Source organism: Anopheles coustani, chromosome 2 (genome assembly GCF_943734705.1).
Source record: "Anopheles coustani chromosome 2, idAnoCousDA_361_x.2, whole genome shotgun sequence".
NCBI classification, from domain to species: Eukaryota; Metazoa; Arthropoda; class Insecta; order Diptera; family Culicidae; genus Anopheles; species Anopheles coustani.
The window spans coordinates 92,301,250-92,326,881 of record NC_071289.1 but is presented as its reverse complement, the minus strand read 5'-3'; the positions used below and the strand labels follow the sequence as shown (position 1 = coordinate 92,326,881).

Sequence of the window (25,632 nt, the reverse complement as noted above, 5' to 3'; positions counted from 1 at the left end):
ATAAAGGATCACGCTAAGCCAGAAGCAGAATATATCATAGCAAGCATCGACTTAGAAAACGATTTGAAGTCTGTAGCCGTAAATGCCGTCAGCTCATTTCCACTTGCTTTCAGTGATGTTGAGCGTAGCACCAAAAGTGATCCAGTACTACAACAAGTTTACTCGTACGTTCGAGATGGATGGCCTTCAAAAGTATCGTTTGGAGCAGAAATAAGACGATACAGTGACAGGAAGGACGCATTATCAACGGTGGAAGGTTGCCTTTTGTTCGGGGAGAGATTGGTCATCCCTGAAACCCTGCGCACGCGATGCTTGGAGCAACTTCATCATGGTCATCCCGGCATTCAACGCATGAAGGCGATCGCACGGAGCTTCCTTTACTGGCCATCTATAGACGACGACATCGTGGATTACGTTGCATCCTGTGAGCCATGCGCAGCGGCATCCAAGGCTCCTCCACGGGTGGACCCCATTCCATGGCCACAACCATCAGGTCCCTGGTCCAGAGTGCACGTGGACTATGCCGGTCCAATAGAAGGTTTTTGGTATCTGGTGGTAGTGGACGCGCTGTCCAAATGGCCGGAGATCATCAAAACCTCGAGCACGACGTCTTCAGCAACGATAGCAATACTGCGTAGTCTTTTCGCTCGTTTTGGGATGCCATCAACGTTGGTGAGTGATAACGGACCGCAATTCACCAGTGAATCGTTTCAGGAATTCTGCAGCCGAAACGGCATCCAGCAAGTCACATCGCCACCTTTCCATCCTCAGTCGAATGGTCAGGCTGAGCGATTCGTCGACACCTTCAAAAGGGCTTTGAAGAAGGGTCAAATGGATGGATCCTCATCAGACGAGGCGCTGGACAATTTTCTACAGACCTACAGAACGACTCCTCACCCGCTCCTGGACCAAAGGAAGGCGCCCGCCGAAGTTATGTTCGGTCGACAGCCGAGGGTTGCGCTCGATTTACTGCGGCCGCCGACGGCTCATCAGTCACAGCAGAGCGAGAGTCGTAGAAGTTTCCACGAAGGTGATAAGGTTCTGGCAAAATACTTCTCAGGAAACTTAACATGGATTCCGGGGACCATTATTCGAAGATGTGGACGTGTGCTGTACGAGGTAGCAACGGAAAATGGGCGTACAATTAGGCGGCACGTAAATCAGCTACGAAAGCGAAATCTTCGTAGCCCGTCGCAGTTGGGTCAGCAAACAACGTCCCCCCATCTGCCCTACGACATAGTGATGGGCGACTGGAGAGCGCCTACGGAACAGATACCGAGCAGTTCCTTCATCGGCCCGGCGGCTCCTGACCCGGTGGATCCGATTCCGCCGCCTGCACCATCCACAGCTGTCTCGCAAGCGCCACTACGTCAGCCGTCATGCGGACCTTCGGAAGCAGCTCCGAGTGTTTCGACTCAGCCGCTAACGGTGCCACGAAAGTCTTCTAGGCAAAGAAGACTTCCTCGTTGGCTTAACGATTATCGGAAATAAAAGGGGGAGATGTTGTGGAGACGCAGCTTCATCATCCACTGGAAGCTGCAACGTACGCAGCCATCCTTCCACTCGCCGCTATCGGTGTCCGATAGCGGACGAGGTGAACAACAGGATGGCCGCTTCGCTTCCCGACCGTCCTAGCGAGAGGACGCGTATCGTCTCCCGGGAGCTGCCTCGTCCGTACCGTATTCGTCCGTACCGTATTTGTCCATCCTTCACGCGAAACCCGTTTTAAAGTGTAATTGTCTAATCGTTAATTTATAGATAATAAAATACTTTTTTAATGTAACATAAGACACAACAAACACAGTCGGAAATAGTCTCTGCTTACTATGAATATGAATACTATGCATCCTTCCTGTTTATTTTCTTTTTTTTTTATTTTAGTATGTCTGTAGGGCTCACGCATATGCAAGAGAATTGCTCCCCTGTACATGCGCCATTTCCACGTGATCTGGTCTTCCTTTTAAAAATTTTAAAGAAAAGAAAGTTGCATTTTGTTTCCTTTGCCTGATTACAAAGAAAATCAAGCCGAGGGCTTGAATATGGAGGAAACGAAACAATATCTCAGACGGTATAAAAATAAAGTTTTACAGATCAAATGCAGTTGGAATCCTAATCAAACGTAACATGGGTCAGGGCATGTGTTTCATTGGTAAATTCTAATAGAGGTTTCCGCTGCTACGCTGCTTATGAGGAAACAAATTCTCTTTTTAAAATGGAAATTACATCCGACAAATATGTATATCTATAATAATGTATATATATTTTTGCGATTTTGTATGCTTCGGTACGTGAATGTGTGTATATATAATATGTTTTTTTTTGTGTGTGCTATGGGCATGTAGCTATGCATATCTCACTATCATGTTCTATTCCACGTGTTCACGCACATTTGCCACGTGCCGCATATGGTCTACAGTTGTACGACGATTTATATCTCATGTTTTGTTTTAAATGTTTAAATTAAACACCAAAGGAATGTGCTATCCATAGTTTTCGATCGCGCTTAGAGCCAACCACTTCCCATTTCCTTTTTTATCTAACGATCGTGCGATCATCCTCCTCTAAGAAAGTCTTTAAGTTGCATGTGTGTGTGTTTGTTTCGTCAATATATACTGTCTTTACTTTTTTGTTTAATCTTAAGAGTGATGGTTTCAAGGTTCCATATATAAATTCTGTTTTCTACCATTACTTGAGAATACTTTTTCCAGATATTATATGTTGTTTGCATTACCACGTGCCTACCACGTGCTGCCCCACTGCTTAGTTTAATTTTGTGTTATCTACAAGTGAAAAGATTCCGGTAATTGTGCTGCCACTGATAGATTCGTACGAAAACATAAGCCAAACATAGAGATGCCCTTCATGTCCTGGTAAATACCATTTACGGGTTAAGTATATGTTTCAACACTGGTTGACGCTATAGAGAAAGCAATAAAACATTTCATTAAATGCAACGATTAACACTGTCAAGTGTACTGCTTGTGCTGCTCTTTACAGTGCATTCGAGGGAGGTATTCAAGTTCTGCTAACATAGGAAATCAGTTATTATATTTAAAAGCATTTGTCATAAAACAAAACCTTTTCATCTTCGGCTAAAAAAACACACACATTTTTGACTATGTTATAAGATCTATACGTCCTGGGGCTAGAAGACCTGCTCTCTGCTATGCAGTGTTTCCTCTCGCTATGAGACTCTCATTTCACATCTTTCTTAAGCCTTTCGTTTCATTATATACTTTCAATCACATTTTGACAACAACATTCATACGGATAAGAATAGTTCTGTTAAAAAGGCAATAAACGGAAACCTTTTACGACATAAGCTAACAAATCCCATTTCGCTAGTTAGACAACGGTGCCATCGGTTCAACATATACTTTTTAAGTATCCTCGCTCATCTCAACACCACACATACACACACACATACACACTCACACACATACACACGCACACTTGTACCATCAGTTTCCTTGGAAGTCACGACGCTTCTTATTGATTATCTTTCTGTCTTTCAACTCCCATCTTCCCTTCACCCCCCATTAGCATAAGTTTTCTTGTAGGTTTTTCTATAAAACAAAGAACATAAATGCACGTGAACGACAACAGGAAACGGAACCAACAAGAAATAAAACCATCTAGCAGCAGAGGCGCACAATTAATAACTCGAACCTGACTAGTATGAAATCATTCCGTTTCACTACCTGGGAAAACTATTTACTTGACCACCCTCCAGAGCATCATCCTGACGATTAAAACTGATCGAAAAGCAAACTATGTCCTAATCAACCAAGTCTCGATGTCCGTAGGTCGGCTAAGTGTGGATAATGGGGATAGTACGCATATGTTGTTGCCCGCAAACGTTCCTTCCTTCCGCGCGTCCGTTAAAATTTGTGATATGGAAATTCATGCTCCAAAATCGTCCCATTCCTGTCAGCTCTTACAGTCGTTCTGCGTCCTTCATCATTAGCTTCATCGGTCGTCCCATTGCAGGCAAACGATGAAAGAGTCTGCTGCACGAGAATCAAACGAAAGGATGTCCGTGTGCGTTTGTGAGTCGGAGCGCAAGGTGTTGCACGCTTTCCGACAAGTCACTCTACAGACGACGAAACGCTCTACAGATGACTGGCGTCGTAGTCGGGAATGTGGTTCAGTTCCGTCTCGCGGTTGGTCCAGTGGAACAGTGGTGGCCCGTTGCTGAAGCAGTACTTCATCTGCAGCGGTTCGTCGTTCTCCACGTAGTACATCAGATAGAAATTGCACATTTCGTCCTCGTTGGTGGCCCTGCAGGGCGTTGGAAAACGCAATTAGCGATGCAATTAAAGCTCAACCCGCTTACGTTCGCTCACTTACCCGATCTTGGTGATCCGTGTGCGGTTGCTTTGCATGGTGCAGCGAGCCGCGAGTCGGTCGTTCCGTCGAATTGGATCGCGGCTCTCGACCGGGTAGAACATTTGCGGCGTCAGTGGGTCGCGTTTGCCGAGCAGCGTCCAGTGGTCGTCGCCCGCTTCATCCTTGCGGATCCGATAGCCCGACACGACCCGACCGAGGCTGTGCGTGTGCGTCCGGTAGGCGAACGGATGGATTACCTTGTCCTCCTGGATGTCGCACAGCGTCTCCATGTGCTCGGTGGTTTGCGGGGGAATGTAACCGGCAGTTCCGAGCAGCAGCACACCGGCCTGTTTCGACAGCACCTTCGTCGTGTAGTGTATGAATATGCCCGAATCGTCATACGTCGTTCCATCTAATGGGAGGAACAGCACACACCAAGCACGAAAAGAAAAAATAAAATTTATTATTACCATATTGAAAAACAACGTTCAAAAATAAAACGTTTAAACAACGTTTAAAAATAAACAACCTTCGCGTTCGTTTTACAATTTCCAATCCAGATTTTCCTCGAAAAACGACCGATTTTCCATCCAGCTCGCGGTCATTGCGTACTACGATTGAACGTAAATAACCAAACGAACAACGACACTCTGCCCTCGGGGGGGAAACACTTAAGCCATGAACGGCTTTCATCTAGTTTTCGCTGCCTGCATAAGGTGTCAGTTCGAGTGAACTCTTCAAAACATAATCCCTTGCCGAAGCTATCCGTCCGGTCGTCCATCCGTACATCTAGGACCATAGTCATGCCTACGAAGCGAATTAAACGGAATGGTTCCTGGAACGGAAAATTCCATCTCAACAAGCAACACCACAGGTTGGAGCAGCTGGTATCGTCCGGAAAATCCGTTCGAGCTGTTCTTGCGGCACGATGGTGGCTGCCTAAAACATCCTTTGCACGATGGGAAGCTTTAGTAAAACCCGACCCGTAGGAGAATTTAATGTTTCTCCATTAACACCAATTAAATTAATGTTCTACGCCGTCGTGTTGAGCATCATCAAGCTGTTTACGATGGGAAAAAGCCATGGCTTATCTTTCCTCGGGTGTGACAGAAATGACAACTGTTCAACTCAGTGGTGAAATCATGTCCGATTTTAAACGAAGTGAAGTAAAACAAGTAGGCGCCCTTCGAAGCGTTTTCCCAACCGATCAAGTATGCAAATGAAGCTCCGTCGGCGTTCAATATGCTAACCGACAGTTACAGAGTTTCATCCTAGCTCTTTGTGGCTCGAGTCCCGCATCATCCGCGGTCCCTTCGTTTCGACCACCGTAGTTTTCTCTTCCACCGGCTCTGTAGATTTGGGAAAGGTAAATTCGATCTGGGAGTTTGTGGGCGCTCGACCGATTTTCACGGAACACTGGTCACAAGCAAACGAGCTGCATCATGGTTGCCTTGGATGGTGTCTCGGGCATCTTCTTCAGCCGAACTTCAACAGGTGCCCCGAGTCATTTTGGGCCGCCGAGTTCACGTCGTAAACAGGCCGTTGAAGCCGTCGACTTGTGGGAAAATTGGGTAGTTTCGAGCACCTGGAAAGTTGTACGTGACGAATAAAATATGAATCGAGCGGAAGATGTCCCGCAGCGGAAGCGTAAAACTGTTCCAACTTTTATCGTATCGTGTGTTTTTTAGTGAGTGCTCGATTGCTTCCTCCAGCTGGGTGTTTTAGGAAGGTGGGTTGGGGGTATTAACTTTCCGCTAGTCGACGAATGGCGCAATCATCGCCAGCAACGACGGTACAATTAATTTTCGCCGTCACGAGCACGACGATGTTCCATACAGACTCAAACAAAGTTTTCAGTTTCTCAATTTGTCCCTCGGAAGTATCAGAGGACGGGGGAGTTCGCAAATGGGTGGTACATTTTTCTGTCTGACAGAAGCCATATCAAGGTGGGTCGAGTCCTGGGAAATGATTGCATAATCACAATACCGGCTCTTGTGCGTGGAACCCCCAAGGACATACTCTTTCGGAAAAATGGTTTGGCCGTTTCATCCCTCCCTTTTTCCGCTACAAGCTTCATTACTACGCGACATACAGCGTCCTTTATATGTACTTCTGGATGTTTCTGGTTTCTATCCAGAATCCAACGTCTCGCGACGACCTTTCAGTTCCTCCCCGGAAACGAAAGCCCATTGTGACGGAATCGTTCCGTCGAAGTGTACGCGTGGGTATGGATGGCATTTATCTTCGAAAACCCGATACCCTCCCACATCCAATTTGTGCCAGCGAAACAGCTGAAGGACGGGTGGGATGGCAACCGTGAACATCTTCAAAGGAAAAAGGCAGGCAGAAGGGCACAGAATTATGGTACTTCGGATCATTTCTGTCCGTGGAAGACCTTTTAAACGAGGGGGAATATGTTTGCGTCGATGGAGAAACAGTGTCCTTGCCTTAATGCAAATGAGTTTCCACCTGTCGGGGCGCTATTGGTGCGCTTGTTTGGGTCACAGTTGAGTTGGGGAGGGTATGGAAAACCACTTTGCTTGTTTCGTGTAGCCGTACAGTTAACGTTCCATCCCTAACACCCTCTCGTACCTTTAAATTTGTCGATATGCGCGTAGTGAACCTGAAGCACGATGTACTTGATCGGTGAATCCTTGCCAACCTTAAAGCCGACCCCTTCCGGTAGCTCCAGCTTCGGGGCGTCCCGTGCCCAGGCGTAGATAATCTGCGATGGAGCACCACTTCCACATGGGCTGCCGCTTTCCTCGCTCCCACCTGCCATCTCTCCGCAGTTCCTGCGAGCACGAGAAAAAGAAAAGCACATCGTGATTAGTGAGCCACTAATAGAGATCTACGTTCCGGAGTGGAATCGCCACCTACCATACGGCCGATTCTGAGCCGGGCTCTCCGCAGCCGTACAGAAGCATATGGTGCGCGGTGGCCATCGTGGCGTTCGGTTCGAACCCAACTGCATCGAGAAAGAGAGAGAAAGATAAAAAAATACAATCAACGAGAGCTGATGGATTCCGACGACCGACGAGAGTTAACCAGGTTTTTGGCCGCACACTTGGATGGTAAACATCCCACTTACCGATGTAGTAGCTCTTCGTGTAGTCCACCTTCACCGGTGTGCAGAGGTAGAGCTCGGGCTGCGGGGAAAGAAAAAACAAACAGGAAAACAACCACGGGGTACATTAGTGAATCGGAAAGCTCTCACTCGGATTGACGGTCATCGCACATATCCTTTTTTCTTCTTTGTTGCCTCTCCGCGTAGGTGGTTAGCTGAAGAGGACTTTTCCGAACCCTTTTCCCTTGATTGGTGTAACACGAATGTCTTGGTGGTGTTTTCGAACACGAATCCTACCAAACAAGGGTATTTTTTCACAATAACATCGTGATGCCTCAAAGGGGAAAAATTGGTTCGGTAGTGGCTACTGTCGATCTTGCTAACGATACATGGACAAATTAGGCTTACAAAACAGGAACAAATGCTAACCAAAGGTGAGGGCAACCCAAAGTAATTTAAAGTTAGTAATATGTCAATGTACTTCAATCAGTTCTCTAACATATTCAAACATAAACTTCACTTTCTGAACACAACGAATGTGCAGATTGGGTTCCCGTTCCGGTAGAGTTTAATTGGAAAAAGAATTCCATTACATCGCGGAAGTTAATTCAATATTCACAACCCGCCACCGTCAAAAGGCAAAACCCTCCCGGTTGACGTTCTTGCAATCTCGACGTATTGAGCTTCCAACACGGGGTTTTCCACGGGGACGCAAAAGGAGACGGATGGCGATGGCATTAAAAATGCAAACTTCCTCTAATGGAAGAAATGAATAGCGAACCCGAAAAGATGGAAGCGCCGCTGGGTTAAGGTACGGGGAAAAACGTGTGTAACGGGAAAATCTCGAAAAGTTTTCATCGCTTGGAAGGGAAAATAATTTTCTCAGTGGTTTAGTACGGGCAGAATATTGAATAAGTTGCCTCGATCAAGGGCACCTTTGTAGTTGTTTCTCTCTTTCGATATCAAACGATTGATGTTTTAAGATATAATATAAAAACAATCATAACACTGCCAAAAAAATCAGTTGCGTCAAGAAACGAAGTATCCGTCCAAAACAATACTAGTTTATCGTCCTTAAGAAGATATTGAAATTTAAAAATGTTTGACGAAGATCGTCGAGAAAGAGAGAGTAATTTCATAACCTTACCACTTCCTTTCAATTTATTTACTTGCGTCGCAATGTGGATGCTTTTAATCAAATGACTTCACCCGAGGGAACGTCTTCGCCTGCACCATAAGCTGATCGCATTTTCATGCTCCAGCAAGAAATATTGCACAGCCGCAACGGAATCCTCCCTTAAATCGCGTACTCAGATATTTCTACCTACCCGAGAATTCCGATCAAATACGCCCTTGCAGGCAAGATAAAATTTCCTCTCCATCAACGAGTGACGGTTATCGAAATAGATGAAAAATAATATGGAAACCGATTACAACATTGTCTCTCGCGGGCGAAACGTGGATGACGAAGGATTTGAACCACCTACACCGTGTGTTTGGTGGATTTTCTCGTTTCGTAACGAACCGGGGGCGAACGGGAAAAGAAGGTATCTGAAGTACAATTGCAAATTAAGCTGGATGAAAAAAGGGAAGGGAAAACTGTATACCTTCCCGCATATTGGGAGGAACGGTGGAATGTATCCAACCGTTATTCGTTTATGATGCCACATTATCCCGAATGTCGGTGGATACTTCGCGTTGGCATCGTATGCTCCAGGTCAACCGTTGGAGGTCAAATGTCGATGATGATGTTGATGTAATTCGTTAATCGTGCGCTCTTGTTGTTACTGAAGAATGTAAACCCGGCAAGTAGGTTCATTTGACCTTTGCTCAACAACATACAACAACCGGAACAAACGAAACCTTACTGGTTTTGTAATCTTTTATTAGGTCGTTTTTCGAGAAGTCCGCAATCGTTGGTAACGAGAAGAATCTACCCTTTCTTTGGGAAAACGACCCTTGGTATCCGAGCAGTTTTCATTACTTTTCAAGTGAAAAGGGATTGGGTCGGGGAACCCATAGTAGGCTGGTTGGTTGGACGAGAAATAAAGTATTGAAAAGCAAAGTTGAGCATAAGGTGGAGAAGAGTTGAAATCAAGAAAGCTTTACCAACTGTTTCAGTTCAAGTTTTTAAAAGTCGTCTTAACAATGTGAGTTTCTCATTAAATGTCCTCTGTAAATTAAAACTATATTTACTAAAACAATGAATGGTTCGCAAAGCACTTTCGGTCACGATAGTTGTTCGTGAAAGGCGTTGGAAGAATGAACAAATCCCGACGGAAGAAGTTTTCCTTCTCATCACCTCCAACCATCAATTATGTGCCAAATAAAGCAATAATAACGAAGGCCCTCATAACGAGCTGATTTTCGCTAAAATTTATTTTTCCTTTCTAGCCCTTAGCTCCCCTTAATGCTTTGCAGAAACGCAGAACGGCGTACGTGTTTGATTTAAGGCGGAGAGCAAAAAAAAAACACCAGCCGCTAATTTCTGTAATTAGCTACGGGCGCTGGCCGCGTAGGCGATAGAATCTCTCGGTCGTCGGATGGGAAAAGTGGAAAATTAATGCCACGAGAATCTCGCCCAAAGAAGCGAAAGATTAAACATGGCTGAAGCGTGGAGCAAAAGGAGCGTAGGCAAATATTTACTGCTCGAAAAATATTTAGCGAATAACACACAGTTTACCAACAACACATTTTCCCAGAAGTCTTTTAATAATGAATCTTTGAAGGTTGTCTAAAACAAGTGAGGATATTATATTTTTTTTCTAATTCTAATCGTCTCTTATTACAAATCTGAATTTACAAAATTATGTACAATTTAAAGGTCACAGTTTTAGCTCATTTCTCTGTAAAAGTTGGCATAAACCAGTTATGTATTTTAGAACATCATACATTGAAGAAATATAGAATAACGATCTTTTAAAACGTTGTTAGCCCATTGGTTCTTTTTTGGATAATGCAAGCAGCTTACTTGAAAAGAAAATACTTCAAAGTTTTAATTTCGAGCGATGAAGCGATAGGAGGGAAAAAGGGGGATGGTCAACTGAGGTACTATCTTTAAAGAAATGCGCCTGGGGGTTACCCTTGCTGACATTTCTTTGCGAAAGTGACTATTCCAGTGATAATCACTGTCAACTGGTTATCAAATAATGATAACCGGAAGGCAAGCAAACAACCAAGCCTTCGACAGGCTCAGTGGTAAAGCGGTGGACTGCAGCTAGACTTGGGAGAATTGTGTAGCAATTTATAAGTCATCAGTTCGACTCCGATTTGAAGGATGGCTACTTATTTTCTGCCCTTTTTAAAATTAATTAAGAAAGAGCTTTTCCTGTACTCACCCAACTTACGCTGCCAATCACGCTGAATAATGTTTAAACGCCACAGGGATACACACTCACACACAGTTCCAAATATATCCTTCCAACCAAACCAAACGCCAACATAAAATGAGATGAAAAATACCTGGAAGGCAATGTTGAGCAAACAACGGCAGCAGCAAACACATCGTGCGAGGATCGAAAGAACCAGAGCAGCAATGATTCTAAAATTAACCACCAGAAATCTGGTGGGTGGAAAACCCGTGGGTGGAAAAGGTTCCTACACTTTACACTCCACAAGCATGTAAATGGAGGAACTTTTCCTGTGCTTTTATAATAGTTTCAAACCGTGGAAGGAATGGCATATGTTTATCGAAGGGAACAGTAGGGCCCGACTTGCATGGAAACTGCCCTATTCCAATCCACTCCGCATCCCGCCGACGACGACGGGGATGAAGAATTTCCACACGTAGGTGAAGCTTCAGCCAACAAACCGACCGTTCGTGGAATTCGGCTGGGAAGCTTAGGGCTCACATTTTCCGAGTACTGCGCTATTAGATTCGCCGGCACTTCGGAGTGGGGGGAACGCGTAAGCCGGTTTACGAGACGTTGGCCACCGTGACAACGAACCCTAGAGTGGGGGTGCAACTTCAACCTGCCGTCTCATCTTTCTCCCCAAAAACGTTGCGTTGGAATGACGGATGGGAAGGCATTTTTACGTGATTGGCCGCTGTTTTTCTTTGCTCGGATTGCCAACACACGATGGTACGAAAATTGTTTTTCTCCAAAAACGAAAGGCGGCAGCGGCGGTTCGCGTGGCAGGAACGAAGCGACGTGACGGATTGATTTTGGCCCCAATCGACGGGACGTAAATATTTGACACGCAAACTGTGGCAAACGAGCGGTCCATAAATTATGAGCACGATGCGTTGGTGGATTGTGAGCGGTTTGAAGAAGTTTATCGTACGTGCGAAGCGTGTGAACCATTGTAAACAAGTGACGAAATGAGCATTGGGCCTGCAGTAATAAATTCTGACAACAAAACATCTATCAGTTCAACAGTAGGATCCTTTTCTTCTGCACGGAAAGTTATCATCGTTTAAAATGGAAAACTTTACACATAAATGTCCCCTTAATTACCAAGGACATGATGGAGAACAAGTTGACCCATATCTTCATCGTCGTGTTCGAAGGGTGGCGTTGAAAACCCGTCGGAACACATTGGTGGAAGAAAGCCAGCATTCTAGTACACCCTGTTTCCACCCACACATCCCCTTGCTTTACCCAAAGAATGATAAATTATGTCCGAAATTTGGCAGCTTATCGCCTTATACTGGAGCTAATAATGTTTCTTTTCTACAGTTTAGTAATACTTCATAAAAATTCGTCATAATTGGAAAATTTTGATAACAACTAATCTTATTTTAAATATTATTTTTAATAACTAACAAAATAGTTCAATCTGCAATGCAGCTACAGTATAATAATAGCTTTGTTTTAGATACTATTGTTGTACTCACTAGGAAATCCTCTGACAAAGGGAACGAAATCGTCTGAAGGGCTACACAATCAATAGCAGTAGCATGATTCAACATAAATCCATACTTTTGCTCCCCCCTCCCCAACCTTTGCCACCCTTTATCATTCCCCTCCCTACCCAACCCCTGCGGGCGTATGATTTGGGGTTTCGTTCACACTTAACTCATCCTAACTTTTCGTGTTGTTCCGATTTCCCTCGCCCTGGTGTGCGTACGTGCGTAAGCGGAAACCCGCAACCGATCCCACGCTAAGTGCGCCGGGCAGGAAAATGCACATCCCCACTAGGGAGGAGGAAGGGAAAATCTCTCCGAAGGTTTTTCGTTCCTACGACTGACGTCATAGTGTGGCATCGGTGACGGGACGGAAGAGCGGACCGGGTGCCGGGTTCGGCGTCATGCTGTGGACTCCTTCCGAAAATACCCCGCTTGCCCCTTCGCCTGGCACCGCTTGCCGGGTTTGGAGCAACTGAATGAACCGCTGGCCGCGAGCCAACACGCGCTGGAGGGTGAGGTTCTATTCGAGGACGTGACCAGATGGTGGTGGATTTTTATTATTTTCCGCCTGGGTCACGAATCCGAAAATGGCACAGAATGGTGACAGTCTATGAAAACAGAGTTTTACTCTAAGCGATTCATTCATGGCATGGATTGGTTTCAATTTAAACCGTCACGGAATTGCGGTATAAATATCCTAAAATGGTCGTAAATTGAGCGCACTAAAGAAACCTTTCAACCATTGCGAACTCGGTAAAAAAATCCACTGATAGGAATTTGTTATCAGCAACAGCAAAAACAACAACACGGGGGATATTTTTAAACTTAACATAAGCTATGATGTTTCGCTCTCCGCCAACGCAAGCCGAAATGTTCGGAACGCATAATGGGGGAAAACTTTCATTTCCCTCCGGGGATGGGACCTGGCTCTTCGGATGGGAAGCGTCTAAAAATAGTGCAACAAATTCAACTTTATCCCTGCGTTACACATTCCACCCGCCGGCGGAATCTGCGCATGCTGTACAAAGTTAAGAGTTCGGTGCTCCGTTCGGCAAAGCTCCAAGCAATCAGGTTCGTTGCCAGGTTGGTGGACAGGGTTATAGCCGACCCGTTATGTATTGGTCGAGTGGTCAATCACATTCCGTATGTTATGGTCAGTGCTATGAGCCCGAGTAGAGTGTAATGAAACGTATAGATTAGTTTTCTATATCGAAAATAAAACCCATTCGTTGTAATATGAGTCACAAAAGCTGAGAAACAAAACGAATTTAATGAAATTCGAAAAATACTTATTAGCTGTGCGTCGTTGTGCATGAAAAAAAGGATCGTTTGTACCCCAATGGTAAACAAAAACGTTGTCTGTTCTTTTCATACAACGTTCATCTCCACCTGATTAAATTTTCCACACGATGTCTTCGTTAGTGACGTTAGCAGCTTGGCAAAACAGTTAAGGTGGGCATAAAATACAGATACTTTCTTCCCTCGGAAAGGAAGTCGAGTGATCAATTAGTTTTATGGAAATATGAATTTCCAACCGCTATTTTCAAATAACCGAATTGAAGCTTGCTTTGATTGATCGGATGTAGGAATTTCTTGTTCCTAGTAGAGCACAAAATGTTGTTCTAGATTTTCACCTGCGCTTTCGCACATCCCTTCTAATTGGACGCACAACCGGGAGGGAACGTGTTCCGGGAGTGTCTCAGGAGTCGTTAGCATCTTCTACCGGTTTAGTTCTCGTGGAACCACATTCTGCTGTTGGGACAACGGGTTACTCCCCAAAGGTGCACGTTCGAACGAGCTTGTTTGTCGGCTGTGGTAACACCGGAAACGATAATTTTATGTGCAAACAAAACTGGATTCACCCTGGGTCTGCGTTTTCCAAACGATGGAGTGAAAGGAAAGCTTTCAATGGGGAAACTTTCTACAGCCAGAAACAGACAAGATGCAGCACAGAACTGGTTCTTCCGTAGTGCAACGTCAGGAGAATGTTGCTATCCCACATGAACTGCTTTTCCAATTCATCATACTGTTCTCTGAGAGATCATAGTAACCGTTTTATGAAAACAGAAAACTTGCCCTTCGACAAAATCAAAATCGAGACTATTTGAACTCCACTCACAGAGAACGCACGCCAATCACTTCTATAAGCCATTGGGAAAGGTAGAGCCAGTCTGGGGTTTGCCTTCGGTCAAGGTAATCGGCGATCGATCATTGTTCTAGATTTGTACAACATACCACGGGAATGTACCGAACACCGTCGTTATCACCGGGTCTCCACAAACACTCACGCGTCGTCCTGAGGTTCGACGCTCGTTTGTTTTATGTGGCATGTATAATGTTGGCTTTTCGCCCGCTCGAAACATTTACCCATCCATCTCCCTGACATTGGTTTGATAAGAGCGCTGACGCAGGTTCATCAAGTGCTTTAAAGCGATACCCTTTTCAACTTCGCCAAAGGTGTGGGGTGGGAAAATTTTGCAACTAAAATCTGTACACCGTATTTGCGATGAACGTTTCATTGATTTCCATGTGCGAATAAATTCTTTTCAGAACATTTAAATACCATAAAATATGTGTTTTAACGTGCAAAGGAAACTGTGATGATTGAATATGAATTTATAGAAAATGGTGGAATGCTTGTTTTTGGGAAAACGTGAACAACATAATCGAATTTGTTACAACAACCTAATCAAAACCAGTACCATTAGAAACGAAATAAAACAGTTTTAAAACATTGGTTGCTTTGCTGGTAAAGACCATGTTGTAGGTAGAAAAACGATGTACATTTAACGTTACCTCTCACTGTAGTAGGTGAGATTTGGTTGTGTGAATAAGTCGTCTCAGTAGAAATGTTGTTGACGCAATAAACAGTACTAACATTTACACATGTAGAAAACTCAAAGGTGTGAAAAATTGGTTAAATCAACTTTTCTTAATTACTATTTGTATCTAGCTTAAATTGTGTACGAATATGTTCCAGGTTACCATGAACAATTAAAAATAGCATGAAGTAATTAGCTGATTGCGATGTGCTGTCGCCACCATATGGTACGTTTTAAAGTGAAGAAACAGTTCGACAGCACAGCATGATTTGCTGCTATCACCGGATGCTGGACGACGGTGATAACAAACGGAACTCCACATCTTACAAAGTATTGTGGAGCAGCAGGCACCTTCATCCAAATTCAAGGCCACAGCTGCTGATGGAAAAATTCGAAACCCCAAAGGTTTCCTAACCCGGAAAGTTTTGAAAAAAAAGAATGTAAGTTGAATGGCAGCCCTTTTGTACCTACCTTGTATGGGACGACTTTTGGCATTAGGAATGGGAATCGTCCAACCGGATAATTTTCACCACCTTCCCCGACCGGTGGCAGTCCGCTGGCCGGAGGAACTCCACCCGTTAGACACCCCACCAGTACCACCAACAACCAGCCACTCATTGTTAGTTGTTGTGTGCTTTTTCTGCTGCTGTGACTAGCTCTGCTGCTGTTACTGTTGTTTTCCGTGGAGGTGGAAGATGCTGCCATATGGAAGCGACACGGTCGTGCCCGGGGTGATTGCGACACGCGGCCAAAATGCATTGTTTCGTGGCAACAAGCACGACCACGCACACACAGGTGAAACACTAGTATCTGCCGTTTGATGACACGTTATGCGAGCCAGGGGAGGATGCACTTTTTGGGGCACACTACTCACACACCCGTTACACAAGACACACGTACACCACCTGTGGAAAAAAGGATCCAGGATAAGGCGAGGTTGTACGCACGACGAACGTTTGCAACTGCACGTGCTCGACAACGTAGGATAGTGACCGTGAAAAAAAATCAATCCAAGACGCCTTCTCACTCTTATCTCCCGATGATGAGTTGTACTTGCTCATTCCCGCTTTATGTGCGGTGCGAACTACATCATGCTGGAGGATTATGTCGCATCTTTCACTCCATTCATACGAGATGCTGGATTATTTTCGTATCATGTTTCAATGGAAGATGCGGAGCCAAAGTGTGTTGCCCAACCGTAGGGAGTTTTTGCAGCATGGAGGCTTTCTCATCCATTCTCCGATTATAGCCTCACCATGAGAAACCCATCTGTGTTTAACTAATCCAAATCTAATTATTAACATTTCTTCTGGCACTACACCAATTGACCGAGTTGTAGTAAACAATCATGGAAAATGGGGACGGTGAATCCCCTAAATCGGGGCTTTCCCTTCGGAACCTCTAAAGCTCATGGAACTTATTATGTTGCTTCATCTGACCTATTCTCCATCTCTTTCTACCTGTGTTGTTTTGAGCAAATTGTTTCCATCATTGTGGTGGGCAAATGTATGGATATTTAATGCATTCTAATGCTACGCAATTGAAAATGATATGAAATGTGTTCCATTGGAAAAGAGAATGTTAAATTGGCTAATCCAGCCATCGATGTTACACCTGTATGCATTCGACCTATCTTTCCTTTTCACACACACAGTACAATGCGTTCAACAATCTTCTTGCAAGTTTATCTACACTTTTTTTATATGTTTCTAAAGTAAACAATTAAAGAACGTAATCTACCATGATGATGTTTTCTTAAAGTAGTTCCACACAGAGAAATAAACAGCAGATGTTGCCTAAAACACTTGGTCGTTTAACGAACAGCTTTTTATGCACCACTAAGTTTACTTCAGCTTTTGAGCCAGTGAGGGAAGCTGGGTGAATTTAACGTTGTTCTCCAACATCAAAACATTGCAATGCACTAGGACTTGCCTTAAAACTAGCAGGCAGTAAGTAAGCACCTGCTGCAAAAAACTACGAGACGTGATCCGCGTACGTCCTTTCGGTCCGAAGTACTAAACAAGACTGACATTCGGAGCTTGTCAAACAAATAGACATCAACAATCTGGAACCTCTATCAACGTAAGGGGGTTACGATGAGCTTTTGCGAGAAAGCTTTAGAGTGTTTTCTAAAAAATTGTTAAAAATCAATATTGTTTTGTATTTAACATGAAATTAAATCAACCTTCTTCATTCAATCAACATCAAATACGAATATGGTACCAAAAACCAACTAGAAACTTGATAACTCACGGGTGATGACGTCAAACAAAAAGCTCGAAGTAATTTGAAAACCAATGACGTCACTGATAGCACAGATAGCTTTCCATCTATAATTTTCTTTCTGTTAAAACCAGTGAGCCCCTTTTTTACATTACTTAACGTGGTACCTATCCCTATGTTACACGTGTATCACAAAAACTGGCCAAAGCTGTACAAATATTTGCCAACCTCCCATTGAAACCATGCTCGGCATGATTCAAAGTAGACAGAATTTTCCACCATTCCTGGTCTATTTATTAGAATTATATTTCAACTTCCCACTTATCCCACGAGGAAATCTTATGCATGCAAACTCCTTAAAATCTCACCCGAACACATACAAAGCAAAAAAAAAGAACTAACACAGATGGAATACCCAATAGAACGCACTAACCGCAAGCTACAATAAAATAGAGGGTTAGCTCACCGGGTAAAGGCAAACACTGGACTGGTAAGACTAAGAACACCCAACCAGAATTAAAACTACTTTTCACCATTTGGACGATAACCTAGTACAGAGTTGTATACATCGTTCAGCTTTTGCCAGAACATTTCCTTTACATAGTGCGCATTGCGGCTGTTGACGAAACCGACGATAAGCAGAAGTCCCACGTAGCCCCCGATCAGTACGAAGCCCTTGTTTTCAGCAACCCACTTCACGAACCGGCTCGGTGGTCGGTGGAGACGGTAGGAAGGCTGTGCTGGGATATACACTGGATCCGGCGCGCCGGACTGTAGCACGTTGAGGGCAGTGTTGGAATCTTTGGTGGTACCGTAAAGAAGAAGGTAGCGAACCTGGACCAAGTCGTTATTTTTGATTAATATATAACGCTCCGGGATGTTGTTGTTGCCCGTTAACGAAGCGGTCATTATCGAGGGTCCGTCGGAAGTTGTGCTTGATTCCGTCGTTGTCGGCAATGTGTCAGCAGTAGGAGGAGATGTTTCTTCTACAAAATAATAAATTGTTTTACAAAATTGTATGTGGAACTCTGATGAACAACTTTCCTCCTTACCTTGACATTTTACATAATTCGGGTTTTCCACGTATTCGCAGAGTGCAAGACAGGCCAAATGTGTTCCGAGTATAGACCGGTTCCAGCCGGCTCCATTCGGTGAGAACATTTGGCTCACCGACAGCTCCGCCGAAAGATAGATTCCCTCCCCGAAAAGGGACACTTTATTGAGATGCTGCTGCAGTCCGTAGTGCATGATAGAGTGGAAGTTGAACAGTCGGCTACCGTGATATGCATAGCGTGTTCGAAAATCGACCGCATTCTCTCGAAATTTTCGCTCACTCCCCTGATCCGCCCGATGGATCACCTCAAATATATGGCTGGGTTGCAGATACTTGGCATGGCAGACACACTTGGCCAGCACCTCGTCGTGCTTGCCCTTCGGTACCGTCCTTAGCAGAGGGTTAGCTTGCTGGCACAGCACCCAGTACAACAGGCCAACGGTACTTTCATCGACTCCTTCGAGACCTGCAGTCAGCTCAGCAACCGGTGGAATCGATTCGATCACTCGACACTGACGTGGTGTTTGCAGAATGGCGTTGTTGAACGGAAACGGACAAGATTGAGATAAGAACACTTGCAAGGTTACGTGGACGGTTGGTGCACCAACACACTTACCAGCTCGTCTATGTTTTTCTCCCCATTTACGATGAATTTCGGCGGAAACGGCTGAAGGCAGGAATCATACCGGAAGGACCGGGCGGCTGATACAAACAACGACAACCTCAGGTCGGCTGCCGGTGGATCACGGGCAATCGTTTCCGCCAGAAGTAGCCGCTTGGCTTCGACCGAAGGCTCCATTGTTGTATTGCGATAAAACGTTGTACTACGCACTGATTTGAACTGAACACGTATCTTACGAACTACACCTGTGTACACAGATGAAGAATGGTGGAACAAAAACGTGGACACGAAACAAAACGGAAAATAAAAGCGAACTTATAAATGCAGCCAGCCGCGGGTTGCAGTAAACAAACCCCGCGCTGATGTTTTCGCATCTGTTTCTTTGCGGGACTGATGAAATTGTAATGTTTATATTTTTCGGTCGAATGTTTATATGCTGTCACTGCTAGTCAGCTGCTCACAATTGACGCTTCATTTTCACCGGGCACAACTATTCTAAATTGTCATAATTCGTGATTGTCTATTTTGGTAGTTTTCGTAGTCTGCGGACGCTAAAACGTAGAAGTTTATAAAATTCGTCGCACTTGAGGGGTGCTTGAACATTATACACAAAAATGGCCGATCCAGATTTGTATGGACTCGAGATGCTCTGGAAGCTGGAGAAAGGAAACGTGTCTACAAAGTCAGACCTGCTGATAGTATTCGTGCACTGGGTTTTGACCAAAAACAGTTTCCGTTGCGTCGGAGTAGGTGACGATGTAAGTTGTTCCTATGATTTTCTGGCCGTATCTTATTAGGTACGGTCACACGAGACGAACCTTTGCTGGCGAACCTTTCGCACACTATTACAAACGAATGCCAAAAAGAGGTTCGCCGAACCTTTTAGCGTTCACACGTAACGAACCTTTGATGTAGTTTCATTGATAGTTGGTAAGAATAAATCAAAGTAAGCATTGTAAACAAATGGGGAAATCGAACGGAACGTCAAAAAGGTTCGCGGCAAAGGTTCGTGCTATCCACCAAAATCGGCTAACTTTTTCTGCTCGAAAAAGGTTCGCGAACTCTGCTCGATTCACTTACACATTCAAGAAAAGGTTCGCCGAGCGTCCAAATTCGAGCAGGGTTCGTCTCGTGTGACCGTACCTATTCACTGCTTCTTCTAGAAAACCCTAAATGACGACATCGAAAGAAGCGAACTGCTGCCGGAAGGATGGAACGAAAGCCACGAGTCATACAACCTCCGCTATGCAATTGGCACAGAGCTATACATTTTACATGGCACAGTTTCGAAGGATACGATGATTTGTAATTTGTTGCAAGCCAAAACACTGAATGTTTCGAATATTGCATTCAATCTTAAAGAGGCAGTTTGTGGAATCAATGGAGATTCGATCAATACACTTCTGAAGGATATCAATGCGCAAGTATCGCTGGTGAAGAACAATCTTCTTAATCCAATTGTTGGAGGGACTCCAACTACTGCCGGAACACAAACTGAGGCTCAGCAAGGGGCCAGTAGCAGTGTTCCCAGCAATATTCCTCCACCAGGAGGCAATAGAGTTCAACAAAACCCATATTATATGCCTCCTCGTATACCGGTTGGACGCGGAGACTTGGATCCGCTGGGAAGATTGGGTGGTGGAATGCTACTGGATGGGCCTCGAAACGCTTTTCCTAAGTATGTCAGCCTCAAGAAATTATTATCAACATAATTTAGTCATGACCGTATCTTTTTTTCGTTTTAGCTTCGGACCTGTGCCGCAACCAAGGCCTCGGTTTGATCCGTTTGGACCAAACATGAATCGCTTTAACAGACCCGGCCCGGATAATGACCATCTACCTCCACCAGGTTATGACGATATGTTCATGTAATTAAACCATCAACGTTCCTTTCAGTTTCATTTCTCATTCTTTCTGCGTAGCTCTTTCCCAAGCGAAGTCCCAATTAAGGTTTAATAAACGATACAGAAGAACTGTTAGTAACAATTTTATTTGTCATAACATTTTCAGAGTCGTACCTTTCCAGTCGATATTATAGTTCATTTTGCTCATCGCTTAGCAAAAAAAGATCCTCCAACTGTTCAACTGTCACATCCTTCCTTAACCATCGACCGCTTTTATCCTTTTGAATGGCTTCATAGATGGTTTCCTCAATTGTCCCGAGAACGATGAAACGATGGACAAACGTTGGTCGTGTTTGACCGATTCGGTGAATGCGTCCGATTGCTTGTAGCTCCTCGCCGGGATTCAGTATAGGTTCGACTAGGAAAATGTGTGTCGCTTCGGTCAAATTCAGTCCCTTCGAGCCGAAGCGCAGTGGCAGCAACAGGCAGGTGATGCCGAGGTCTGGATCTTTGAACTCACTTATACTATCCTTAAACCTACTCGATTTTTGTCTCGATGTGATGTTATTGTCCGTTAGGGCCACTTCCAGCTTCACCAGTATCGGTTCCCAGTGGGAGAAGATGACTATTTTTACGTCTGGCTCTTGGTCCTTTAGGTCGAGGATAGTTTCAACTATCTTAAATATTTTGTCCGAATAATTTCCAACCGCGAGTTGTTGATGACGGTTTGAGGTGGCCATAAGTGTAACGTACTGAATGCTGCAAAGGATTAATATAATGAAAATCATCACTAGGTTCTAGGGCCGAGTTTTGTCTTAACGATTCCTTACTCTTTTGTATGCTGCTGATGGCGACAAATGTGGCAAACTATCTGTCTTTCTCGGGCCATCTTGAGTAGGTTGATGGCGCAGATGCTGCAGAAGTGATGCCCACACTGGAGGACGGCGTATTTTGAAGATGGGGGCACTTGGCAGATGGGACACGGATCGATGTCGCTTTTCTGCCCAAGATATGCCAGATACTTCAGCGTACCCTGAAGCCGCACGAATGCACGTTCGGATTCATTCTTCGTAAGCTGCAGTTCTCGCATTTGGACGGCCAATTCGCTCGACACCAGCTGCATCGGTGTGCGCTTCTTTTCTGCGCGTATCAGTTCAAAAAACTGCTCTTCGGTAATGAGTTGCATACGCGATTTGCACATGTTCAACTCGTCGTACGCCGCGACGGTGTAGTTCATTTCCACCCAGTATTGCGAATATTCCTTGAACTCCTGCTTAACGCGTTCGAGGTACGCTAAACAATGGTCGCCTTCTTCCAATACTCGACTGTCTAGCCCTTCCTGACTTCGTTTGACGTGCGATAATATTTCTGTGAAAAATAAGGAAATCTTTTAGCCACAATGAAGTGAAGTTTAACAACAGCAAATAGTCAACAACAGAAGTACAAAGCATACGTTTTAAAAGCATCTCCCCGGGGGATATCTGCCAAAGGCCTCCGGTCGCGGCCTGTGTTTGCCTGGTAAGAAACAGCACTGCCTCCAACTGATTCAGTTTATCCTTTACTTTGCAAAGCAGACAGGTAGGCGCCGGATATCGTACGTCTTGGTCTCCATCGGCATCCTCCGTAGCCAGACTCGGATCGAGATGGCAAGCAAAGGCAGTTGAAACGAGCTGCTCGATACGAGCCACCGCTTCCGGTGAACACCGATGGTTTGGTTGTAGATTTTCTACGAAAAATTCCAGCTTTTTGAAACCTTTCTTCAGCGTTCGCCGGCGTTCGGTGATCTTGTCCCACCAAATCATAAGCCATAGGTCGAGTCCACACCAGGCGCTAGGGCGGTTTTCAATTGGAATGTCGGTGAGGAGCCGGTTAAGAAACTCTCTGTGTCGAGTGGGGTCACGGTCGTAGGTGTGAAAAATGTCTCTCCACCAGCTACCGTCAAGCCGGGGTCCTTTCGATGCTTCCGATTGTGAAATGAGTTCCTCCAGTTTTGCAATCGCAGGAAACAGATTCGTTTCGACGGCTCGCACCTTGCTCGCGTACTGCTCGATGTAGCGCCATTCTAGCCGAGCGCATTGCTCTTCGTACTCGCGAAGTTTGGTCTCATCGGGTAGCTTTTCCGGTTCAAGTGCCGGCCCATGTGAACGGACCAGATCGAGCAGATTATGCAGCGTGTGAATCTGCAGCAAAGAATCCACGGTGATGGTGCCGGTTTTGTAGTCATCAGCCATGCGCAAACTGGCCTGGTACAGACGCAACGCTTGGTTGTACTCCTCCAGGAGGATGTGAATGCCGGCAATTCCGTTCATCGCCGATACGACCGATCGTAGTTGCGCCTTGCACTCGTTCACATTGTTCGTGACGAGATGTTCGTGCAGTTCACTCGGTGTAAGAAGTTTCTTCGTGGGCAGCGTGTTGGCCACGTGCAGAATCGACGGGATGGTACAATCGTGGCGGAGCTTGCGCAATGGTTCCATCAGCGCGTTTAACGTCGGAATGTTCATTTCTGCCATCGATTGGGTTCGTCCGATCTTTCGTGCCTTCTCGTGGAATGCTTGCGCGCACAGGGCATGCTCGGTGCGGTAGAAATGTCTCTGCAGGTCCGACATGGTGGTATAGTGCACCCTTTCCGTTTGTGGTGGTATACCAAGTTGATCCACGATGGACGCCTTGCACGTACGCCACATAATGCGTACCATTGCGTTGAGCAAAGGTTCAGCGTTTCCCTTCTGGTAGCACGACACAAACACCTTCCAGGTTGGATAGTTGCTGTACGGCTCATAATCGAGGTAATGCACCAGCCCATACAAATTGTTGATGGTTTTCTCGATCGGTGTCCCCGTTACCGTCCACCGATGGACGGACGGGAGTGCCTTTGCCATTTTGGTTACGTTCGATGTAATGCTCTCCACCATTTGTGCCTCGTCAAGACACACACGCCACCAGCGAATCATTGTCAAAGGACTGGCCGGACTGAGGAACCGCTTTTCATGGCGTGAAGGGCGCGTGTTTTCGCTGGTAAACCATATTTCTTGCTTTAGCACGTTGTAGTCGGTGAGCACCACATCGTAGGAGGAGAGCTCGGTAGGGCTGATCCATGAGCCGGCCGGTTCTGAAACGCCGTTGTAGACGAACAACCGAATGCCGGGACCCGAGATGTGTTTCCGGATTTCACTTGCCCATTGGTGCTTGATGGCAGCGGGTGAAACGATGATGGTGGCCCCGGATTCGACCAACGGTTCGGTTCGCCAACATTCGGGGCAGAGGTACGGATTAGTGTTACTGGCAACATCGACATTATGATGCTTCAGCACACATAGGTGGTGCTGTAGAAATCCACACATTTCACATGCTATCGTTTTTCTCTCATGCTTTAGCTTGCAGATACACTTCAACTGTGCACGCTTCCTACCGCTTCGCGGCTTATTTAGTGTGAGATTTGGTATGGCTACCCCTGTCTGTTTTGGCTTTATCTTATGTTTGTTAAAAAGAAGCAATGCGAGGATCTCTACCGTCTTTCCCAAACCCATTTCATCCGCTAGAATGCCCCCGGTGGGAATCGGTATAGGGTGCGGCTCTTCATCTGTCACGGCGAAGGTGTACAGATCTGCAAAGAAATCAAGCTCCGGAACTGCAGCATTATGAAGGCGCAAATACTGTGCCGGCAATGTCATTGGAATGGTTTCCCGCTCGATCAACCAACGGATGGCTTGCTGTTGGTAGGGTCGCAGCTGTGGCCGGAGCGCTCGGTGTTCGATGGTTTCAGGTAACGTACTATTCTCAGCAGGTGGTTGTCGTTCGCGGTGCCTCATTCGAAGCTGCTCGTAGAACTGCGCTATGGTTAACTCTGACCCATCTTCAACCGTGGTGGTTTTGCTTAATTCATCTTCTATGAAACAACGACGCTCAGTTTCGGTGAACAGAAGCTGAATCAACCTTTGGCGCTGCGCGAAGCATCCATAGTCGAAGCTTTCTCCATTTTGAGGCATACGTAGGAAAACACCGAGAATAACCGAAGAACTGTCCCAAAAGTTGGTCCGCTCGCACAACCGATACTCCGGCACTCTGGATACATCTCGAATGAGCGATTTTATGTCCACCGCAGGATCTACCAGGCTGTGGTAGGATACGCGCTGGTAGCTAAACCGAATGGGCGACGAGGTAGCGGATGGTTCGTACGGCTTGATTGGAATGATTTCATCCCAGTTTTCTTCCTCGGCGTTCACTTTTGGGCGAATTCCAACGTCTAGCAAACAGTATTCCACCATTTAGCCTCGGTTTGCAAGTCTGTTCGTGACGCGTTTTGAAAATAACTAAAAACCAATGCCTGCTGCAATCTGTTTGTAAACAACAATTGTGGTTAGGACTTCATTTGAAGCCGGTTATGCGTTTACACTAAGGGATCAAATGCTTTCATGTTGAAACTCATGCACAACGCACGTGGTCATTTCAGAATGTAGAAAACTTGATTTAAAAACAATATAATGCTCAATATCTTTAAAACATTGAAAACACACAGCACATGATGATAAGAATAGTTTTTTATTTCAAAAATCCAGAACATTTAGACAAGATGAGGAGAAAATTAAAACGATATTTGCTTACATCATTCTATGGGCGCGTTTTACTTTCAACCGTGTATGGTATCGTTTCTATGTTGCTACTATCGGTGAAATTGTCGAATAGTTGTTGCATGCTCCTCGTCAAAATATTTCTATTTTACTTCCAAGTATACACCTTTTCTAGGCAACGTTGTTTCACAATTCCTCACGCTTGTTTTGGGAATATAATTTTATTAATTTCATAAGGTTGGATACATTCC

General features: G+C 45.1%; 4 protein-coding genes across 4 annotated transcripts; 1 reads left to right on the top strand and 3 right to left on the bottom strand.

Moving 5' to 3' along the window:
* Window positions 1-2,261: 2,261 nt before the first annotated feature.
* On the bottom strand, window positions 2,262-17,072 carry LOC131263723 (peptidylglycine alpha-hydroxylating monooxygenase). The gene is made up of 7 exons (XM_058265975.1): window positions 17,029-17,072; window positions 15,539-15,972; window positions 7,421-7,478; window positions 7,210-7,297; window positions 6,922-7,124; window positions 4,351-4,741; window positions 2,262-4,281 (listed from the first exon to the last, which is right to left on the bottom strand). Exons 2-7 carry the CDS (start codon window positions 15,824-15,826, stop codon window positions 4,113-4,115), a joined length of 1,197 nt encoding a protein of 398 aa, XP_058121958.1. The 5' UTR covers window positions 15,827-15,972; window positions 17,029-17,072; the 3' UTR covers window positions 2,262-4,112.
* A 489-nt stretch (window positions 17,073-17,561) lies between these two features.
* Window positions 17,562-19,342, bottom strand: LOC131263724 (protein mono-ADP-ribosyltransferase PARP16-like). The gene is made up of 3 exons (XM_058265976.1): window positions 18,961-19,342; window positions 18,343-18,856; window positions 17,562-18,276 (listed from the first exon to the last, which is right to left on the bottom strand). Exons 1-3 carry the CDS (start codon window positions 19,141-19,143, stop codon window positions 17,813-17,815), a joined length of 1,161 nt encoding a protein of 386 aa, XP_058121959.1. The 5' UTR covers window positions 19,144-19,342; the 3' UTR covers window positions 17,562-17,812.
* Window positions 19,343-19,498: 156 nt separating this feature from the next.
* Window positions 19,499-20,947, top strand: LOC131263725 (proteasome inhibitor PI31 subunit). Its single transcript, XM_058265977.1, has 3 exons — window positions 19,499-19,724; window positions 20,130-20,644; window positions 20,712-20,947. Exons 1-3 carry the CDS (start codon window positions 19,581-19,583, stop codon window positions 20,836-20,838), a joined length of 786 nt encoding a protein of 261 aa, XP_058121960.1. The 5' UTR covers window positions 19,499-19,580; the 3' UTR covers window positions 20,839-20,947.
* On the bottom strand, window positions 20,941-25,078 carry LOC131265325 (E3 ubiquitin-protein ligase SHPRH). Its single transcript, XM_058267583.1, has 3 exons — window positions 22,264-25,078; window positions 21,641-22,178; window positions 20,941-21,569 (listed from the first exon to the last, which is right to left on the bottom strand). Exons 1-3 carry the CDS (start codon window positions 25,076-25,078, stop codon window positions 20,999-21,001), a joined length of 3,924 nt encoding a protein of 1,307 aa, XP_058123566.1. The 3' UTR covers window positions 20,941-20,998.
* Between the last annotated feature and the right edge of the window lie 554 nt (window positions 25,079-25,632).

Bases quoted from the DNA above. Each gene is read 5' to 3' on its own strand.
- LOC131263723 (XM_058265975.1), bottom strand. From the start codon at position 15,826: ATGCATTTTGGCCGCGTGTCGCAATCACCCCGGGCACGACCGTGTCGC. The intron at 7,479-15,538 runs GTAGGTACAAAA...CTTTCCCCGCAG, and splicing joins CAAAAGTCGTCCCATACAAG to CCCGAGCTCTACCTCTGCAC. The intron at 7,298-7,420 runs GTAAGTGGGATG...TTCTCGATGCAG, and splicing joins CACGAAGAGCTACTACATCG to TTGGGTTCGAACCGAACGCC.
- LOC131263724 (XM_058265976.1), bottom strand. From the start codon at position 19,143: ATGGAGCCTTCGGTCGAAGCCAAGCGGCTACTTCTGGCGGAAACGATT. The intron at 18,857-18,960 runs GTAAGTGTGTTG...ACACCACGTCAG, and splicing joins AGAAAAACATAGACGAGCTG to TGTCGAGTGATCGAATCGAT. The intron at 18,277-18,342 runs GTAAGGAGGAAA...ATTATTTTGTAG, and splicing joins GAATTATGTAAAATGTCAAG to AAGAAACATCTCCTCCTACT.
- LOC131263725 (XM_058265977.1), top strand. From the start codon at position 19,581: ATGGCCGATCCAGATTTGTATGGACTCGAGATGCTCTGGAAGCTGGAG. The intron at 19,725-20,129 runs GTAAGTTGTTCC...TGCTTCTTCTAG, and splicing joins GCGTCGGAGTAGGTGACGAT to AAAACCCTAAATGACGACAT. The intron at 20,645-20,711 runs GTATGTCAGCCT...TTTTCGTTTTAG, and splicing joins CCTCGAAACGCTTTTCCTAA to CTTCGGACCTGTGCCGCAAC.
- LOC131265325 (XM_058267583.1), bottom strand. From the start codon at position 25,078: ATGGTGGAATACTGTTTGCTAGACGTTGGAATTCGCCCAAAAGTGAAC. The intron at 22,179-22,263 runs GTATGCTTTGTA...TATTTTTCACAG, and splicing joins CGGGGAGATGCTTTTAAAAC to AAATATTATCGCACGTCAAA. The intron at 21,570-21,640 runs GTAAGGAATCGT...AATCCTTTGCAG, and splicing joins CATCAGCAGCATACAAAAGA to CATTCAGTACGTTACACTTA.